Genomic DNA, 20899 nt, shown 5'->3' with positions numbered 1-20899 from the left:
GCAACATCTTCTTTGTCTAGTTCCACAACTATGTTTCACACTAGACAATCACTGGGGTTTGAAATATAGCAGAACATAAAAAAATACTTTAGAATGGATCAGTAATCAAATATGGTTTTAATGTTAATTTCTCTCGCAATAAGCGATAGGTAGTGCTTGAGCACCGTCTGAAGACCAAAACGACATGTGTGACAAGCCGCGCTTCTCTACCTCCACATAGCTCCTTTCCCTTCTCACGCGTTGCCTCCTATGCACATATTTGTAAAGGACAAAGACACGACAAAACAGCGTCACCTTTCGCAGGAAAATTTCTATTGAAGAAGTACGTAACTCGTAACTTTATAATGCTGTTAGCAAGAGAACAGTTTGACCGGCTGGGGGTGCTCTCCGCCATGTTGCTCCAGCGCTACGCTGCTCTGACGGTGGCGTTTTAGGGCAGGGAGGAGCTAAGCCCTGAGTGGCAGCTGTTCGCATGCACTTATGCGCATGTACGCGTAAGTCCAGTTATGTAAATAAGAGACTACAGAACAACATAGACCATAGTCCTTCTAAATATTATCTTTAGTGCTTCACTTTTTTTTTTAGTTCTTTCTATCTAAAATAATATCATTTTGCTTATTGCTTCTTTAAAAATGGTAATTCTAGCTTCACTTTATATTCTTGTTTTTAGGAAGAGAATGTGGGTCAGCTGCTTGAGCCTCCTGCAGCCTTTACAATGGTTACTGAAAACAGATTTTAGACACAGTTAAAAGTCTGTGGTTTTCCAAAAGGCTCTTGTTAAGGAGGTGGTGTATAAAAAAACGAGCAATAAATCAGGTGGAGATTTCTTTCGGCAATTTGCCTTACAAGCTAAGCGTCTCTCTCTCTCTTTCTCTCTGTCTGTCTGTCTGTCTGTCTGTCTGTCTATCTCATTTTACTATTAGTTAAAGCGGATGTGTGATCCAGATATTTATCCTGGAGGTGTGTGATCTGTAGGTGTGTGGTGATCCTAACAGACAAAACAGAAGAAATTAGCTACGCTTCAAACCAAATAAAACAATACTGCTCAAGATGTCTCCAAACAAACTGCTGCAGGAAGTAGCTAATCATCACTCCTCCAGCAACACTGCCTGGAATAAAGTGGAGGAAGACTTTTCAAGACCTAAAACAAAAATGAGTGCATTTAAGAATTCTATGGTTTTTTTTAATGCAGCCTTTACTAAAGTGTGATTTCCTTTCTCCGTGTCATCCCTCAGGTAATACAGAGAGCAAACGTTAAAGATGTCACCTTTGTGGATTTCTGTATTTATCCGCAGAAATGTACCTTCTCAAACTGTCGCCTGTTGTTTTCCATTTGAGTCTTCAGATGTGGAAAATTCCTGAAAACCTCACTGCGCCCCGGGCTTTCTATCAGCCAGCCGCGGCTTTGCTAAACATGTTGAATACACAGAGTTTTTGCCATGGTGTGTGTCTGAAACAGAGTCATGAAGGTGAGTATAGCTGAGGGATCCAACCATGCGTTGGGCTATTTTTTTTTATCTTCCAAGAGCTCAGCAAAGGTGAGAAACAAAGCGTGACCTCCTGCTGTTTCAAAATTTGAAAGTGAGGAAAGTTGTGTCTCCAGCTGAGTCCAAAGGTGCACAACTTAGATCTTGTGGGTAATGATGGGGCTTTGAACAGCTTGCTGTTGTGTATTCTCCTCTGCTCCTTTATCACTCGTCTAGTTACTCTGTTGGGAATTGTGTTTTATGTTACAATCTGACTGAGTAATGAAAAGTTGCATTGATGATTTATCGTGGGATTTTTTTTTCTATTATTCACATGAAATGCAAGGCTGCAGGAAATCTGAACAAGGAAAATCTAAAGCATGAAAAGGTATAGCACATATTGATAAAAATGAATATCAGAATAATAAAATTAGAAATGTCACCTGGGGTTTGTTGTGGAGCATCTGACGTTACCAAAGCTGGTCTCTGTCAGCAGAAATCTTTCCAGAGATCCATATAAAATGATAATAAAAAACACAAAAGACACATTTAGTGTTCAAAATACTTGTGTAAGATTAGATAATTATAGAAATCCGTTCCAATACATCTGTAGATGTTCTCTGAACCCTGATCACTAAAAGAAAACAATTCCATATATACATCCTGAGGTCCGGACCGATACCAGAATCAATAGCCCAAGGCTCCAGGCAGGTGAGGTGCAGGCAGTTTAAATAATTAACTACACGGAGAGAGGCAGAACTGAAGTCTACGGGTAGTCATAACAGTGAAGGATACAGGCATCATGTTACAATGTTAAAAGCAAGTAACTGGAGTGAGTAATTGGCCAGTTTGGGTGCTCAGAGTGGCCTGAAAGTGCTAAGGAGACATGGCAGCGCATTGATTATTGGACCCCAAGGGTCCGAGCACCGGCTGCAAACACTGGTCTTTAGTTAAAGGCAGAGGCGACGGTAACAGAAGTCACAGCCTGCTGACCTTGAAGAGTGGTTGCACACCAGATTCAACAGTTCTGATTCTGGCAACAATAGAGGGAGAAAAAGAAACGGCTTGGTTTTTTTTGTTTTTCGACTCACCTTGGTGGTTTTTATCTTGTTCCCTGTAGCGCAGCTCCAGCCCTTCAGATCAGGGAGAACTTTACATTCCTCCCCGTCAAGGCACGGATGCATCTGGCACCACCATTTCTGCTCCACTATTGAGGCTGGAAATGGGTGTAAAAAGAATAAGAGAAAATCATCCTATCATCTTAATAAATATTTCAAACTAATAACAGGTGGACTCAAAAGAAAAACTTTACTCCACTATAGGATCCATATCCTTTTATCGCCTTTAGTTCTGGTAGAAAAGTTGTAAAGGTGTCTACGTAAAGCAGGGTTATCTGCTTCATCTAATATTAATATCAGATATTGGTTAGACACATATTTAGGTCAATTGAGATAAATGTGTTCCAAGCAAAAACCACATTTAAAAAATTAAAATAAAAAAAATGTTTAAAAAAATGGAACTTTGAAATCAAACTAAAGGTTTTCAGAGTAATTTACAATGTGTATGTAACAGTTAAACCCACATTTTTGCCGTTTTGTTTTCCTCCTTTTTTTTGCTGATTTCATTACCCATATAAAGCACTTTATTACTCAGGAAATCAATAAAGACAGCTTGTTGCAAACATACAAATCTTTTTGGATAAAGAAAAATAAGCTTGCACAGATGAAAGAAAGGTGAAAATAGCAGCGTATGGTACAAAATCAGGACAATAATTACTGAAGTCATCCTTGATATTGTCATTTTCCATAGGGCATTGCTAGCGTCCTCGCTAATGGTTTATTATTGAAATACTTAACAAAATACTTGGTTGAAACAAAACAAATGTCTTCCTTTCCTTTAAAATTACTCCTTAATGCTTTGACCACTTCATTGTGTTTTTTACTGAAAAACAACGTGGGGAATTACCTTCTGTCATGTCTCTGGGTTAGGGTTAGCTAGCTGTTTCCATTTTAGTTCATATATTTGTTCATTCTTGTGCTCTTTATACATTTATTGTTATTTCTGTTAGATTTCTTACATGTGTTGCATGTCCCCTCAGCTCCTCTGTTTTCATTAGTATCAACTTTTCGTGATCTCCAGCTGATTGCTCTCACTGTTTCTGCCTCACCTTGCTCCACATGCTACTTTGTATTTAAGCTCCCTGGTTTTCACTGCCCATCGCTGGTTTCTTCCATCGCTCTGCCTGACATTCTGTTGTTCTGATCCAAATTCTGTTTACCTGACTTTTTTTTTTTACCCTGCCATTTGACAACCTGCTTGTTCTATCAGTTGTTCCACCAGTGATTACTTTTGTAAGTTTGCCCTTTTACTATAAAAAATTACCACCACACAAAGCACTTGGGTCCTCCTCCAACCATACCATGAGGCCTTTTCCCTATTTTTTGTCTTTTAAAGTGTTTATTTTTCAGAGAAAAATTAAAATTCTGAAAAAGTTTTAAGGAAAATATACATTATTTAATTCTATAATTTATCTGCATTCTGATGAGGAGTTTACTTAAACTCATCATGGACATGAGGTTCTTAATTCAGCAAATTAATTCACATTCGTATTTGAACTGTAATTTTTACAGGGTGCAAATATTACTCATTAAATAACTTCAAATAATTTTCTGTTATTCATACAGGGTCTGAATAAATGTTACTAGGCATTTTGCTGAAAAAACATGAATGCAAACCGGCCATCATAAAGCTTCTAGTATAATTTTGGCTGGATATATGACCGCTCTTTTTTATTTATTAAAAATGGTCGATTTCATTTAACTTGATTGGTTTTGTAGGAATGATCCAGTTTTGGTGCATTGTCCATAGATGAGGGTTTGGGATCCTTGCCTTTTGTTGGGACACCAAATTGTTGTCTTTTTTTCTTTTCTTTTCTTTCTTTCTTTTTTCTTGTCATGTCCTGCCTGGCAGTGTAGCACTAAGAATTGCCCAACAGATTTACTTTCACAAGTGGAGCATTACTGCTTTCGCCATAGCGCTCGACTTGATACGACGTATGCAAAAAAACTTTATTGGATATTATTTTGGGATTAGTTCAAGTTCAATGGACACAGAAATGGAAAGGTAAAAGAGAAAGAAAAGGAATAGAAAAAGATGACACAAAACATTAAAAAGGAAGAATAAGTGACAAAAACACAGCAGAGGAAAAAGAGAGTACAAGATAACATCTTTGAAGTCTGCTTCTACACCTGCAGAGAGAGATATAAAAAGAACAGCAAAACCAACCAAAAAAGTGTTGCAGGTACAAAAAACCTTCTGCTTGAATTTTTAGTGGGGCTTATGTGCTAACTTAAATATAGTTGCTTGACTGAACCAATTCTACACAAACCACTTGAAGCTCCAAACTTTTCTTTTGCTACTGCATTCAACTTTTGCTGTTATCTGCACATGGTCATCAGAAGTCTCTCACTTTGCCACATCACATAAATAAATTATTTAATAAACACTTGATGTAATTTGTAATTTGACATCCACATTGTAATGTTCAAGGTGTAATTTATGCTGCTTCAAATACACATGCTGTAAATGAAAGGAGAAGCATCAAGTTTTTTTAACCACACTGCCTAGAATAAAACACAAGAAAATTAGTTTAAAAGGGAATCTATTTAAAATAACTGTGGAACTGGAATTATTGTTATTTGGCTCACGGTCAGTACATTAATTGATCTCTGGCTTTGTTTCATTACTTTAACCTCTGTATAAAAAAAAACAAGCATCTAAAATTCTTTATTTCATAAGCTGGATCTTTACCACAGATCATCCAGAACCAGTGGGTGTTTAGAATTGATTTGCCATCTTGTCATTTTGCGCGTTTCAGACACATTTCCCCATGACACCGGGAGCCTTAGAGGTGGAATCTCTTCAGATCATCAAAGCCGGCTATCAGCAAGCTATGTCGCATTCTGACAGCTTTCTTAGGTAAGTGATGTAAGATTTGCTTTTCCACTGGTAACACATCTATTTTGAATATGCAAACAAGTCTCAGCCTCCATGATGTGTCAGGGAAGGGAACTGATAGCAGATGCATCTTCAGTCAACCGCAGTCAGAACACCTCCTCACTTGCCTCCTAAACAAACAGCACCGAGCAGATGTACCACAGCGACGTTTGAATTTGGCATGTTACAGAGGTCATTATCCTTGTTCGACAGCTCCCTCCAGCATCATTGGGGCATTTCATAAAGAAGAGGAGTTTTTATTTATAATCCACAAATTATGCACAAGCAAATAGGAAGGAAGGAAGTATTTATGATATGATGAAATCAATTTGTAAAACGCAAACATTTAAAAGGAGCATCGGGTCAACTCCAATCAGAAGGTGGTTGTGCACCCGCAGGTGTTAAAAAAAAAAAAAAGCCACAAAGGTTTTTACGACAAAGTAAAATGGGAGTATTGATTTTCAAACAGAGTGCGTAGGATATGTTTCATATCCTACTTATAGTTAATGGTGCTTTAAAACATCTGACATGATCTGATCATTCTTTTCAGCCTAGCTTTAAAAGTCCAGAAATCGTTTAAATGCCCTTTAGTTCATCTTTCCCAAGAGAAAGTAACTGGGAACCCATGAGCTTTGAAAAATAAGATACCAACTGCTTAAGTAAGGTTTTAGAAATATGTTTAGTCTGAATCAAAAAATAATTTAGTGTATGTGCCAGTGAGGATTTGGGTTCCAGCTATATAGTTCTGCCAAGAAGAGGAATACTGTAGCCAATTCAGAAGCCAAAACAGTATATTGCAGAGAGCAAGTTGTGTTTTTTTTTTTTTTTTTCCATTCAGCACAAAATTGGAAACCAAACCTGAAAGCTCTGACTAATGATCAACATGTGGGCTTATAAACATTCTTACTACAAGCTGCACCACTATAATCCTCACATATTGAAGCCTGTATAATATTTTAGTGCAATTTTGTGCCTGTTGGGCATCCTGGTTACACGCTTATGTAAGTATTTAGGAGCAAAATCTGCTAAACAGTTTTCAGGTGGAAAAATCTAAGGAATCAGAGGAAACATGCATAGGTCACAGAAAACATTTATTTTTATAACACCATGAGGGAGACATTTGTTGCAAACATAAAAATATGGCTTCAGTATGAAATAGCTAAAAGAAGTTGTCTCAAAAAAACAGATGTATTTATTAAATATAGGATTTATGAAGGATTGTTTTAAATTGTTATGCTAGATTATTGCCATGATATAAGAATTATTTTTGATGGGATTTCTGGAGCAAGTCTCTCCTGTAGCTGACAGCTGCAGCAGACCAAAACGCTCCCGTTTTGCCAATATTCCCAGCCTCTGGACATGGAGATAAGGTTCTGAAGATCTTTCCCCCTTCGATCAGCTGGGATTGTTTGTCCCTGACCGCTGATGGGGTAAACAGACGCAGAAGTCCATCAGGGTGGGACTGAACCCGTCTTCCTGCCATCTGGTCTTCATTCTTCTGAGCATTCTTCTGAGCATGAATGAAGCACGAAACATCAAATAAGAATTGTTCTACTGTTCTTCAATTATGCATTACGTGTTGTTATTTCTGCTTTAACTTTCTGTTCTCTCTCTTTTATCTTCATAGTAGGTACACCTGGTCTGGCGTTCTGTTAACTGTGACATCATCCAGAGAAGACAGATCACCCGCTACTACCATCTAATGCAGAACAGATTACTGGATCAATGTGTGCTTTTGTGCTCTTTTGTCTCTCTTGTTGTGTCTCTGCTCTGTCTTCTGTAACCCCAGTCGGTCGAGGCAGATGACCGTTCATACTGAGCCTGGTTCTGCTGGAGGTTTTCCTTCCCGTTAATGGGGAGTTTTTCTTCCCACTGTCGCTTCATGCTTCATGCAAAGCCATGGACAATGCAGACGACTCTCCATGTGGCTCTACGGTTCCCCAGGAGTGAATGCTGCTTGTCGGGACTTTGATGCAATCAACTGGGTTTCCTTATATAGGAAAGTTTTTGACCAATCTGTATAATCTGACCCAATCTGTATAATATGATTGAACTTGACTTTGTAAAGTGCCTTGTTTCATGAATTGGTGCTATATAAATAAAATTGAATTGAATTGAATTGAATTGAATTGAATTGAATTGAATTGAATTGAATTGAATTGAAGAAAAGGAGATCTTTTCCACACAGTCTTGTTCAAAAGGTTGAGTACATTTCTCAGATCTCTTGGAGGTTGAGCGAATGCAAGGGGCTGAAACCTGATTTATTATTCCTGCCTAATCCCTTTTCATTCTGATCAGTAGGAAAAGCCCATTTGTTCTTTGGGTTTTGTCCTTATGGTTGTGTTAGTCCAGCTTGCTCCTTGTGTTTCTCATCCGTAAATAACTGTAAATTTGGATTAATTCAAATAATCATAAATTTACACGTAGACGTGCTTCAATCCTTGATTTATTATAAGATTCATTGCTAAGAAAGAGGCTAAACCATGGTGCAGTTGAATGGACCAGTCAAAGTCCAGACTTAAATCTGATTGAAAGGCATTGGTGTGAGGTTAAGAAAGCTCTATAAGAATGTTGTGTGTTTTCTGCAGAGTGGCCCAGAAGTCCTCTACAATGATGTAAGACAGTGATTAGGTCATCCAAAAAATGCTTTCTTTAAAGCTCTTGCTGATTTAAAGGTGGTCTAGGTGGTTGTACAAGCTAGGATTATGGGGGTGTACTTAGTTTTTTTTGCCATGGCTCTATTGATTTTTCTCCCTCATGACTGTGATGTTCAGGCCTTTTGTTTTGCTCAAATGCATTTCAAGTTTTCTCAGAAGTCCGGAGGTTCATTTATCTTCATATGGAGTGGAGCTTGTCTCACACAGAGAAGAGCTAAAGGTAATCCCTGGTCGTAGAGGAAAGAATAATTAAAAGGTTAAGTGCTTATCATTTTTTTTCCCCGAGATCAACGGAGGAGCTTTAAACTGAGACTGGTGGCTCACAGCTCTAATTTGCAGAAAATGTCAATACTAAAATGTCAGGGAATAGGTCAAACCCGAGCTATCCAGAGTTTCGCCAGAAAGCAACGCTTTTCAGACCAAAGTGAAGCTGCCACCTTGGCAGAGACTGGGAGTCTGGCACATTAGCATGCTAAAAGATCTCCAGGGTCATTGACTCATTCAGTCCTAATAAAGCCTTCAGGAGTACCTTTGTAGGGGTTGTGGATTCAACTCTAACACTGTACTTCGGGCATAGGCTAATTCATCTTATCTATGATTTTACAGTTTAATGCATACAGTCAGTCAATGAAATCCTTGCGATGACAAAAAAAACAAAAACTGAGGGACTTTGGGCAGCCAGTGAGACTGTTGCTGTAAATAAGACATTAGGCTGTAAAAATGTCAGTCGATGGAATACAAAGAAGTGGACAGTAAGAAATAAAAAACAAGGAAAGCTCATGAGTAAATGAAGAATCTAGGCTATTTTGTCACTCTTCTCTAACATTAAGAAATAGATTTCACATCATCGGTTATTTTAAGCTTCATATTTCTTCCCTTTTTAAGCTAACTACAGTGTAAAGCTGCAGATAGGGATAATGAGGTGTGACCTGTAATCTAACTTACGTCTCCTTTTTTAATGAGGTATTAATAGGCCTAAATTACCTGATCCCTCACAAGTGAGTTAACTCTCAGTGTGGTTCTTTTAATGGCAAAAGTGGGTTGCTTGAAAGTCAAAATGTGAAATAAAACAGTGATGGGACTTTAAAGGTAGAGCTGACAATTTTTCCGGAAATGTAAGTAAGAAACGCCCAAGTCCCGCTCTTCTACTAATCAGGGGGATCGCGTGAGAAAATCTACCAAATCCACTCTGGTCTTATTTCTTTGTTCTTAGACCTTCCTCTTCTCATAAACTTGTCAGACAGTTTGGTTCTCGTGACTCTCAGCCATGTTCAAAGTATACGGTGAGAGCAGCAGAGCTACAATGAATGGCTAACACCGAAGCTAACTGCTAAGCTAACCACATAGCTAAGCGTAAACACTAGAAGTGCGCATGTGCAGCCAGCAAGCGGAAACTATCAAGGAACGTACACACGAGGGTGACCAGACATCCCCGATTTCCGGGGACAGGTGGTCCAAAACGGGGTCACCCTAGTGTGTACCCGGAAATGTCCCTGATTTTACAGAGAGGGAAAATGTTGCGTGTAGACTGTTGTGTTTTGAAAATTTCTGTTCTGCACATAATACATCTTCTTCTCCTCTTATTTTATCCAGACCTCTGGACACCGTGGCTGATGGCTCTTCAGACACAGAAGGCCTTGAAGAAACCAGAGATGATCTCATGTTAGCTGACTCACTGACTGGAACTTATGGGAGCAAACAATATACTAGCACATCAACTACTACCATACACATAATGTAGTTATACACACTTTATGTAAGTTTATACATGCCCATGCAGCACTACACACACAATCACTTGCATTCATGTCAAGGGGATTTCCAAGTCTGTGCTTTTTTGAACATGTTTAACACCTTTTCACATCACCACAACCCATTATCTCGTCCCAAACGGGCTCTATGCACAGCTCCACCTCTTCCTGAACTTCATAAGTGGTAAATGGACTGAATTATATAGCACTTTTCCAGTCATGCTGAACACCCAAACTGAACTTCAGCAGCTCCTTTGTTTCCTGTCTTTCATTACTGGACAGACTGATTAATCCAGGTGTGTCTGACCTCAGTAATCAGCCAGACACACCTGGATTAATCAGCTTGTCCAGTAATGAAAGACGGGAAACAAAGGAGCTGCTTAAGTTCAGGAAGTAGTGGAGCTGTGCTTATAGCCCATTAGTGGGATAAATTAATCTGCTTCTTTGAGATGCACAGGTCCCTGATGCGGTCAGTTGACAGTAAGAAACATGTATCACCCTTTACCTCCAGGCTTGACCGCTACTTGTTTTTGATGTTAACAAAGAAAAAACAATTTCTCATAGGTATGTAGACACGAATAGTATTTGTTGCACTTTTTTGAAAATGTTGGGGAACTCTGTCTCCACAGACAGGCACAGGCTAAATGTTTGTATTTACTGGTTTTTCTTTTCCTGATGTCACTCTCCCCTTAGGAGGCAGCAGAGCTCTTTGGGCCCCACAAAATTGAAAAGCCCTGCTAACACCCTTGACCCCTCCACTCCCACCCCCACCACTTTGCCCCAACCCAGAGACACAGTTCTAGTTTTCTATTAATAACACTATTGATTTATTCATTTTATTAATCTTAGGATATACTAAAGTATATATATACTAAAGTCCTCAGTAGGAGTTTCACACAGGAAGCCCAATGTGGTGCTTGCCTCCTAACTCCATTTACTATTTCAATAATCATGGGCTTGATTGTTAGTAATCTCAGAATGCAAAAGTGGCTAAAATTCAAAGTGAGTAAACTGCTGGGACGTTTTTGAGATTGGAGTTGTTTTAACACTTTAGAGGTCCACTTTGGTCTTGGTCCCTGTTGGGAGAGCTGTTAAATTCAGGCTCAAGGTTCAAGGTAAGCAGTTAATGTCCTACCTGTGGTAGGTAACCCTATTGGGGGCTTATTTTAGTATAAATCCAGATTAATTGGTTCCAGAGGCTTGAGCTGATGCAAGATAGAACTGAATCTCAACATGTCAAAGCACAAGGTTGTAGTCAAGAGTGTAGAGAGGCAGAAAAAAGATAGGATTATCATGATTCCATGGTGTATCACAAGATCTGTTTGTTGGTTGAAAAATTGATGATACTGAAATAAAAAAAAGATGTTTTTTTACAAATACACAAGGACATGGTAATAAGAAGAGTTATCAGTGGGTAAAATTTCCAGGCTGTATAAAAGACAGATATAATCAGTGGAATGCATTAAATCCACTCCAATATGTAGTAAATTAAAAAAAATATGGTATTAAAATTTATCATATTAAACATAAAATGCTAAATTAATGAATTTCTAGATGATTCTTTTCTGTAAGTATTTTTCACATTTGATTTATTGTAATGACAGAGAAAACATGTTCATGCTCTGAGCGAGCTGAACAATCAAAATGTGTAGATGCAGCCTTTTATTTACCAACAAGGAGGAGTGTTTCTGCACTCATATGTGGGATGCAGTCTATTTTAGAGGCTGTACTTATAATAATAGTAGTAGTAATAACGATGACAACAGCAACAACACGCTTTGTTTACAGGCATCGCTAAAGAATTGGAAAATCGCTTTACATTTAGAGCAACAATTTAAAAAAAAGAAAGTAAAAAATAAATAACTTACAGGTAGATTTAATTTTTTAACTCTTAACTTAATAAAGGCTTTCCTCCATCTTTTGTTTTGTCTGTCACCTTTGCCCTGTCCTTTTTGCTGCCTCATGTTCAGGCCTTTATTATCTTTAATTCAATAAAGCCAGTTGCACAACAGGAGGAATATTTCACCCCCCCCTTCTATTTCAACATGGACCCTGCATACCGTTTGCCAGCCCTGCCAGAACAGAACACCTGTTTTGTTACTTTTTTTTATATCCATGTGTTTGATCGTTGCAGATAATATTATTCAGGTTGTTTGTTCAGCATTTTAAAGAATGGTGAAGATAATCTGAAAAACGTTTAAATGGTACATATTTAATGCAGTCGTCCGGCACAAACGGAGCAATGTTGTGAATGCTATTAAGTGCCAGGAGGACTGTGACCAGTTATAAATTGCGGAAACAAAGCAGCCACTGGGAAAAAAGGATGGCCCAGCACAGAAGAGCAACATCATCAGGCCAAAGTTCTGCAGTTTACCCTCATCTGCAGGCGACCAGTCACTCTTTCAGGGATGAAGATCTTCTCGTCCTGGATAGAGAGAAACGTTGGGTTGAAACAGGAAGGAAACTCAGGAAACCAAGCTTGTGGTTTCCCAAAATGGGCCTTTGTCAAATCAGCCAACAAAGCTGGCAGAAAAAAACAGCACAGCGTCAAACACAGAGAACAGAGAGACGCAAGAACGTCGTCAATCCGTACGTTTCAGGAGTTTCTGAGAAACTCAGGAGCATTTTCTCCAAACACAACATACCAGTACATTTCAAACCTCATAACACTCTGAGACAAAAACTGGTTCATCCCAAAGACAGGACACCCAAACCACAGCTGAGTGGTCCAATGCAGCGAGGACTGCGAGGTCTCCTACGGCGGAGAAACTAAACAACAGCTACATAAACGCATGGTACAGCACAGGGGGGCCAGCAGCTCGGGGCAAGATTCAGCAGTCCACCTGCACCTCAAGAATAAAGGACGCTCTTTTGACGACAGTGATTTCTAGATTTTGGACAGTGAGAACAGATGGTTTGAAAGAGGGGTGAATGAAGCCTTCTTGGTCAAAAGAGAAAAACCATCAGTATACAGAGAGGGAGGATTACACTTCCAAATCCCGAGTGTTTACAACTCGGTCCTCCAACACATTCCAAAGAGTTTACATCAGCAGTCTCATCATGATTTAGGTGGCCAAGTACTCTACTCACACCAAGCAATAGCTTCTAACGACCCAGGACAGTGGTGGGTGGGTCATTGATTTGCATCTGACTGAGAAAAACAGTCCTTAAAAACAGCAGCGCTCCAGCTGCAGGTTGCTCAGTGCGAGCCACAAGAATTGACAAAGACTCCTGGATAGGTGTTGAAACATTTTCAGAAAGAAATGAACAAATGTCCGGTTGCCTTAACCTGTTTGCTGAGTAAAAGAAGCCATTTTTGTGAAGAGAAACCATCCGTCAAACAGGGGTGGAGGCCTCCGGGTCCAATTGGTCCCCCTCTTATAATGCTGTTATTGAGAGCATGAGTCAGCCCCTGGGAACAACGAGAGGCCATCAGAGCAGGGACGGTCGTTTGATGGACTGATGGTCCTCTTTTGCATGTCAACAACCCGTTTCTGATTTGTTGAGCTTGTTGGGCAACTATCAAAGGCACTGTTTATAAGACAGGCGGACTCACTTGCTTTTTAAAAACCTTCTCTTAAAACACATTATTTCTCTATGTTTTTTAAATGAGCAATAAGTAAGATATTTACTGTAAAATCTACTTAAATCATTCTCATTTGTCCCCAGGATGGAGGTAACATTCCCTATAAACAATCAGTCCTCTCCATCAACAATGTCTTAGTCACGTTTTTCTCCTTTCAAACCTAGAGGTACGGTCCAGAACTACTTCGGTTCAGAGTGTGGCCCGTGTTTACTTCCTGGTTCCTGAGCAAATCGTATGAGACTTGCCAGGGTTCCTAAAACAGAGCGCTGCATTTGATATTTTATTATGGCAAAAGAGCAGAAATAAAACAAAATACAACACCATATACCTATCCTGTGTAAGTAAAAAGAACCAAACAAAACACACCGTTTAAAAACGGCATCTTAGACAGTTGTGATTGGCAAGCTATTGTACCAATTTGAGCTACAAGGTGTCAGTATTACTTATAGCTCCTTTAACTCAGTTTTTTATTTTTTCCTTATATCTTTTTTTCTTATTTTATCTATTTTTATTTGTTATATTTTACTGATTTTTTTATGAATTGGTCATAATTTTTGTAAAACGGCTTGCTAGAGCTGGTAGGAGTATCATCAGCAAGACGTCACTTAATTTATTTAACATAATCTACTATGTTTCATCAGAGTCAAATGGCTGAAACAGCCCCACACACCACAATGAATAGAAAAAGGGTGTAATACAAGGCTTAATGTACGATTACATAAAATTATGCAAAACAAAGCAAAAACGCAACTTGTGGAAAAAGGATGCAAATGCCTGAAGCAGGGGTCTTTAACCCTGGTCCTGAGGACCCACTGTCCAGCATGTTTTAGTCGTGTCTCTGCTCCACCACGACTAAATCAAATGATTGCATGACCTCCTCAGCAGCCATCAGGGGCTGCAGAGGCCTGTTGATCACCCATTTATTCACGTCATGTGTGTGGAGGCAGGGAAAGACCTAAAACATGCAGGATAGTGGATCCTGAGGACCAGGGTGGCCTAAAGGACAACGGAAACTACAAATGTATGAAACGGTCAAGGGGGGGACCAGCGCTAAAAAGAGGAGACAAACGTTAAATAATTAAATACAAGCATTCAATGTTGTATTGAACTGAAATACTTTCACTGTAATGCTAATTTTATAGTGTTTTTATGTTGATCAGATATTTTATAAGAAATAGACTGAAACAAAAAGGCATACATGTGGTTATAACAGAAAGCAATTAAGAAATAAAACAAGCTGAATTAAAAAAACTGAATGTAATATATATTTTTTAAACTAAACAAAGATGTATAGGTCTGAGTTGACATTAACCAAGCTGCGCCTTGGCTATAATTTTTCAGACTACAGAGGATTTCCCACCCATTTTAAGGAAACACTGATTTGCAAGTAGATTTTTTTTATCTTGTAAAACATCCAGTTACTCCAGTTTCTCTGCTCTGCAAAATAACACAGAGAGGCTGGCATCTTATCAGCCAGTCATGTTACTTCAAGTGAAATCCATCCGATTTCTTCCTCCGAGCCTTCAAAGTTAAAACCCTTCCCTCCATGTTTATAGAGCATCTCTGAGATTGCTGCTTTTCTCTGATTAATAGGGGGAAAAAAAACATTATCCCTGAGTGTATGAATGTATGAATTGATTAGGAAAAGCATGAGAGCTGGGAACACATTCACACTCTTTCAGCTTTACAGTAGCTCTTCACATTTCAAACTGAGTGTACAGGGAGCTGACACTTGGGTGATGAGATCAGCAAGTCTGTTCCTCAAGACATGTGCAAAGAGGCATCAGCAAAAAAATAAAATAAATAAAATAAAATAAAATAAAAAAGATTCTTAATGAATAATTCAGTTACTGGACTGTACCATCTACACACGACGGGGCGGCCCTGGTGGTGCCGGCCACTTGCCCGGGAAAGCAGGAGCACTTCACCGTTTGCGACCGCTCCTCGATTTTGTTCTTGTTGCAGCAGCGGTGCAACGCCACCACCTCGCAGGTGCCTGTCCGGACATGGTGCGCTGCTGTGGGGAAAAGGGGGGGGGGGAGAAAGTGAATGATTATCCTTAACATTCACATCTTTGGTCTTTATTGCATTATTTATATCACTTACACAGGAAACAAGCACTCATTTCATCATCAAAGGTTTATCTTCTCTGCAGACAAAAGTTTTAGGTTAAGTGATTGGCTAATCCGTCCGCTCGCATGGACTGTTTACCTCTGAAGGCCACACTTTGAGTTAGGATTATTTCTATGATGCAGCGACTCTGGTGTCTGATTCCTGCATCTCCACCCTCTGCTGCGAGCTTGTTCTTGTGTTTCCTTCTGATTTATGTTCATCAATTTAGCAGGGCTCTTGCAGGATTGAAGCTCAGAAGTGGCAAACTCTGGATCAGACAATGTAAAATCTTCTCGGAATGAGTGCATTCATCCTTGATTTGAGCAGACAAATAAGATTATCTGCCAGTGGAATGAGTATTTCGACTCCTAAAATGAGATAATTGGATGCACTGCGTCATTTATACTTGCCTGCTCAAAGGACGAATACACTACTTTCAAGAAAATGTTACTTACTTTTAGGTCCCTTTTTTTTGCGGAGTGATTTAACCTTCATTGCCAGGTATGAAGGGATTACCTTTTACAACAAGGTGCCACATAAATCAAGGTATGTTGGTGACTGTGTTTGTGGAAATGACAATGAATTCACTCGTAGGTGAAGAAGTAGAGGAATAGAAAAGCAACAGACCCAACAGCCATGCTGCTGGTTTCCATTAATTGTGTCATTAATTGTAAGGGGTCAATGTTTTAGGACCAAAGGTACCAAACGTTGTGCATCCAGGTTATCGGGCGTTTTCTCTCTGAACATCTGAGTAAAATGGCCCGTTCCAGACATTGGTTCAATACCAAAGATCTGGTAAATAAATTTTTTTTGGGGGGGTTAACGTTGATCCTTACTTGCTTTATAGTTTTATTTCTAAAACTATAAAGCAAGCACCAAAGATCTGGTGTCACTTGTGAGTACTCTGTGTTTTCCTCCCATAAACTGCTGGGTCGATGGTTTCAGGGATCACTTTAAACTGAATTTTGTGTTTTTTGGGTGTATGTACGCTTAAAGCATGGATTCTATGCAATATTTTATAAATGAGACCCCAGGTGACTTGTTCCATGTGCACCCTGCCTCTCAGCTCTTGACTGCTGGAATAGACTCCCGACTCCTTACAACCCTCACAGCATTAAGCACATAAGCAATAACGACGGGGGTTTGAATAGATTCCAAAATAAAAATAATTGTCCACTTTATATGATACAATAAATGTAAGATTATTTAAATGCTTTCCGAGGAGAAGCAGCAGGCCTTTTTAGAAAACTCCAATATGTGAAGAGGAAAGTGCAGCGCTGCAGTATTTGGAGCCAATTTCCAGATCACCCTCCATTGTCTGAATTATTTAGAGGCTGAGCTTTTCCATCCTGTTTTAATTGCATGTGACATTTTCATGAGGTGTCTTTTTTTTTTTTCTGCAGAGGGACTATCTGCTGCTGGGGTAAACAGAAAATGTGGAAACGATGGCATGAGAACGGGTGCTAATTGTTTGCGCTGTAAGATCTCAACTCAGCCCCGTTTAATTAGCCTTCACTTCAGCTCTCTGTGTTGCTGGACAGCGACAGTTTGACAGAGGTTTTAATGGAATCATCTGCTTTGCTTTAGCAGACTCACATGTGACACAATTGTTTTCAGCAGCTTTTCAAACCAAAACTACTAAAGCTCATTTTTGGTCCATTTTTTTTTTTCTGAACCGTCCCCTGCCATAACATTCAAACCTCTTTGAACTTCTCCAGATTTTGTCACATTACAACCACAAACTTATAAGTGCCTGATTAAGTAGTGGAAGGAAAAAATGTGAGAAAAATTGTGCTGGACCTTCGACCTGTTTTTTTTTTTTTTTTTTTAAATCAAACCTTTTTTAACCATACAAAAGACACACTGAGATCGAGACCGCTTTCACAAGGGTCACCTGGCAGCAACACAAGTCATAGTGGACAAAATAAATAAAACAATAACAAAACACGCATTGTCAACATAAAGATGGCAGTTAAAATGCCAATTAGCACGTTTGCTAGTCTGACAGTTGTCCAGGGTTGCCTTTATTGAGCTCTATCCATCTTCTTGTCAACTTTGATCAGCTTCCCAGTTGAAGAAACACCTCCCCACAGCATTATACTGCCATCACCATGTTTTACAACGGGGTCGGTTGTGGTCAGAGTAGTTAATTATGTTACGGCCAGATTCCACATCCTCCGTGACTACTCTGAACGTCACCGTCAGCGGACCCGCTCTCCATCGTTCATAATTTCTTTCTCAGTTCCGGTCCATCGGCTCTGGCTGTGTCAAGCTCCACAATTACCAATCGTAGCAAACAGGGAGAAAAATCTCAACAACCTCCGATTTGTCAAATTCAAATGGTTTAAATAGAGATCGTTAACCACAAGTTTAATAAATGTTTTTTTTTTACTTTATGTTCAATGAAATTAACTGTTTTATTTAAATATCAGATGCAAACCACTCTTTTTGCACCAAATAAGGAAGCATATTTGTTATGTTAACACCTGGTAATCCTCTCCAAATACATTTGTATTCTGCTTGTAATGACCATGATCGCACATGATCTCCTTGGGCTCCAAGAAACTTTGCAGAGGAGCTAGACGGCGTAACCGGGGCTGTAGCAGGCTTTGCTTTTGAAGCAATCACGGAGGCGATATGGAACGGAGCGGACACGTACAGGAAGAGTGGACGTATAATTGCGAGGTCACAATTTTCCCCTCTGGATTCTAGTCACCAATCAGGTGACTTCTGAGATTGGTTTCATTTAGGGAGAGTCAGAGTAAGGGGGTTAACTTAAGGTATTTCCAACTTAAGAAAAGTTAATTTAAACATTGGAGGAAAAAAAACTTATGTTCTGTGTAGGGCTGTCAGTTTTAACGCGTTATTAACGTGTTAACTTTGTTAGACCATAACGCCGATATTTTTTTTGACGCGCATTAATTGTGATAAGGTTTTTTTCCCCGCAACGCTCTCCGGGCTGTGTTTTTTTTTTTTTTTTCTACCCTCACCGCTTTCCGTAGTTCCAGGAATGCTAGAGACTGTAGCAAAACACACTCGCACTGACTGTTGCCAAGCCCGCTTATTTTATGTGACTTTGGGCTTCTTTTTTCTAAAGTCGCTTGTAAATTTCATGAGTTGCAGGTTGCAGTTTTTTTGGGCTTGCTTCTGAAAGTGAAGTCGCCTGTTTGGGCTCTAAAATAAGTGACGCTGCCGCACTACAGACACAGTGAGTAAATATCCCTCCGCCTCATTACGCGCTGGAGCGCATCCTGACATAGGAGCTGAGGGAGTAAAGGCAGAGGGAGCAATGTTGCCCGTATTTTCTGCAGTTTACGGTGCAATAACCGGTGATAACTGCTGGAAGTAGATTACATGGTGCAGATCAACATTTCGAGCAGAGATTGGTTCTGAAGATGAGTTTTTACACCCTGATAACATTGCAGAATTCCAACTCATAAACACTTTAATGCTTATTAATTTGTAGTCTCTTTATTTGACAAACTAAGGCTGAATAACATTGCCAACTGAAGTACCCTGGAGTTACAGTGTCAGCACATGAACCTGTGCTAAACAGTCTCTTTCAAGGGTATTAAACTCCTGCCCCAGTTGCAAGCAAAGTGTAGGACTCTGGAATGACCTGGAAATTTTAAACCTTTTTCCAGGCTTTAAACTGTATGAATATGGATATAAACAGCATGCAAAAAAATACGAAGAAATTATTGTTGTTGGTGTGAAAGCCCAGGATTAGACGTGTGTGTGTGAGAGTGAAAAAAATTAATGAAACTTGCGACTTTATTAAAATGTCTATCTTTGTTGAAGAGGCAAAAAAATATTTCGGTATGAAATATTTATTTATTTACCCATTTGTTTACACATTGTGTAAACATCAGGGCGTTATGATTAGCGATTTAGCCATTATTGGCCAGAGTTTAACATTTTATGGCACCAGGATGTTTTCATTCCAATTCTGAAAAGTGCTTAAAAATAAAAAATAAAAATATTTTTTGTACAAGCACGTTTTTACTAGTGTCATTTATTGCAAATTTGCATATTAAAATGCCCAAATAGACTTTTACACTTTCAGAAATAAAAAGAGAAAATATGCAATTCATTTGTGATTAATCTCGTGTTAACTATTAAAATTATGCAATTAATCCCAATTAAAAAATTTAATTGTTTGACAGCACTAGTTCTGTGTCAAAAACTCAGAAACTCAAAATTAATACGTTGAGTTTTTTGGGCAAAATAAGTCCATTGAACTTAAGAGGCCTGTTAGTTTTGACAGTGCCTGTAATACTGTCTGTCCTTCCACTTTGCATTGTACACCACATTTTGTTGGTCTATCATAAAATCCAAATAAAATACACTCAGGTTTGTGCAAACCTCTGTTTAACTGATATCTGCTGATAAGAAACAGAAACAAAAATAAGCTACAAACCTACATCTCCTGTATTAAAAGCAAAGAATGAGGAAGGCGCTGCTTTGATTATACAGTCATTTGCTGCCTTTGATGGCGTGCCTCCCCGTACAAATCCCGGCTGTTTCTCTTCGAGGATCAGAACCGACGCAGGTAGTCAACCCACATTAGCGGGAGGCTTCCTCATGCCCCGGCTGCCGAAATGAAAGACAAACACGCGGTGTGCCGAAACGGCTGCAGATGCTCGAAAGAGAACCTCTGCCAGTCGTTTCCCCCGCTGCGAGGCTGTGGTGTTTTCGACTAGATTTGGAGTTCCAGTTGGACGCCTGCCCGGATTCCCTGCAGCAGCAAAACATGGAGGCAAGCGTTTCATCCAGGAACGACTACAGCTTCTGCAAAGGCAGAGGTCCTTCTGATACCTGCCGTGCTCCCCTCCGGTGTGCTGGACATGCCGCTGTTGTCTTGCTTTCTCCTCCCGTCTCTCGACTCTTGTAAGACAAAGACCGCTGCATGAAATATAAACAACAGGACGCTACATCCTGGTGGCCAAACATGCATTTGATTCCAGCGGTGGGGCCTTGATGTTGCAGCTTACATCCCTGCTCTTTCCTGATGTTTGCTGCACCCGTCACGCTCACTGTCTCCCTGTCACAATTTCCCTCAGCGAAAGCAACAAAAAAAGAAAAAAAAGAAAAGCATCCACGCAGGGACATCTTTCAGACGGGTTTTGAAGAAGTCTGGGGGAAGTTATTAATACTTGATGACATAAATGACAGAAAGCTTGACATTTACGGTACTTTTAACTGAGACTGAGATGTTTTATTTAGGAAGTGGCGGCGGCAGTGTTTCCGGCTCATGGTGACACGTGAAGGGGACACGGAACGAGATAAACAGCTTTTTTTAGCATCATTCATACCAATTACAGTAACTCC

General features: G+C 39.5%; 1 protein-coding gene across 1 annotated transcript in view; it reads right to left on the bottom strand.

The window, feature by feature from the left end:
- Positions 1-1861: 1861 nt before the first annotated feature.
- The window catches only part of LOC105929809 (chemokine-like protein TAFA-2), a 99985-nt gene continuing 80947 nt past the window's right edge, over positions 1862-20899 (bottom strand). Inside the window, exons 3-5 of the mRNA XM_012867717.3 lie at positions 15318-15473; positions 2558-2682; positions 1862-1966 (exon numbers count right to left, since the gene is read on the bottom strand). Of these exons, the coding sequence (XP_012723171.1) occupies positions 1937-1966; positions 2558-2682; positions 15318-15473 (311 nt within the window). The 3' untranslated portion in view covers positions 1862-1936. The remainder of the gene's footprint in view (positions 1967-2557; positions 2683-15317; positions 15474-20899) is intronic.

This window comes from Fundulus heteroclitus, chromosome 17 (assembly GCF_011125445.2).
Source record: "Fundulus heteroclitus isolate FHET01 chromosome 17, MU-UCD_Fhet_4.1, whole genome shotgun sequence".
Lineage (NCBI taxonomy): Eukaryota > Metazoa > Chordata > Actinopteri > Cyprinodontiformes > Fundulidae > Fundulus > Fundulus heteroclitus.
Note: the sequence above shows the minus strand (reverse complement) of the source record. Positions and strands in the feature narration are given on the sequence as shown.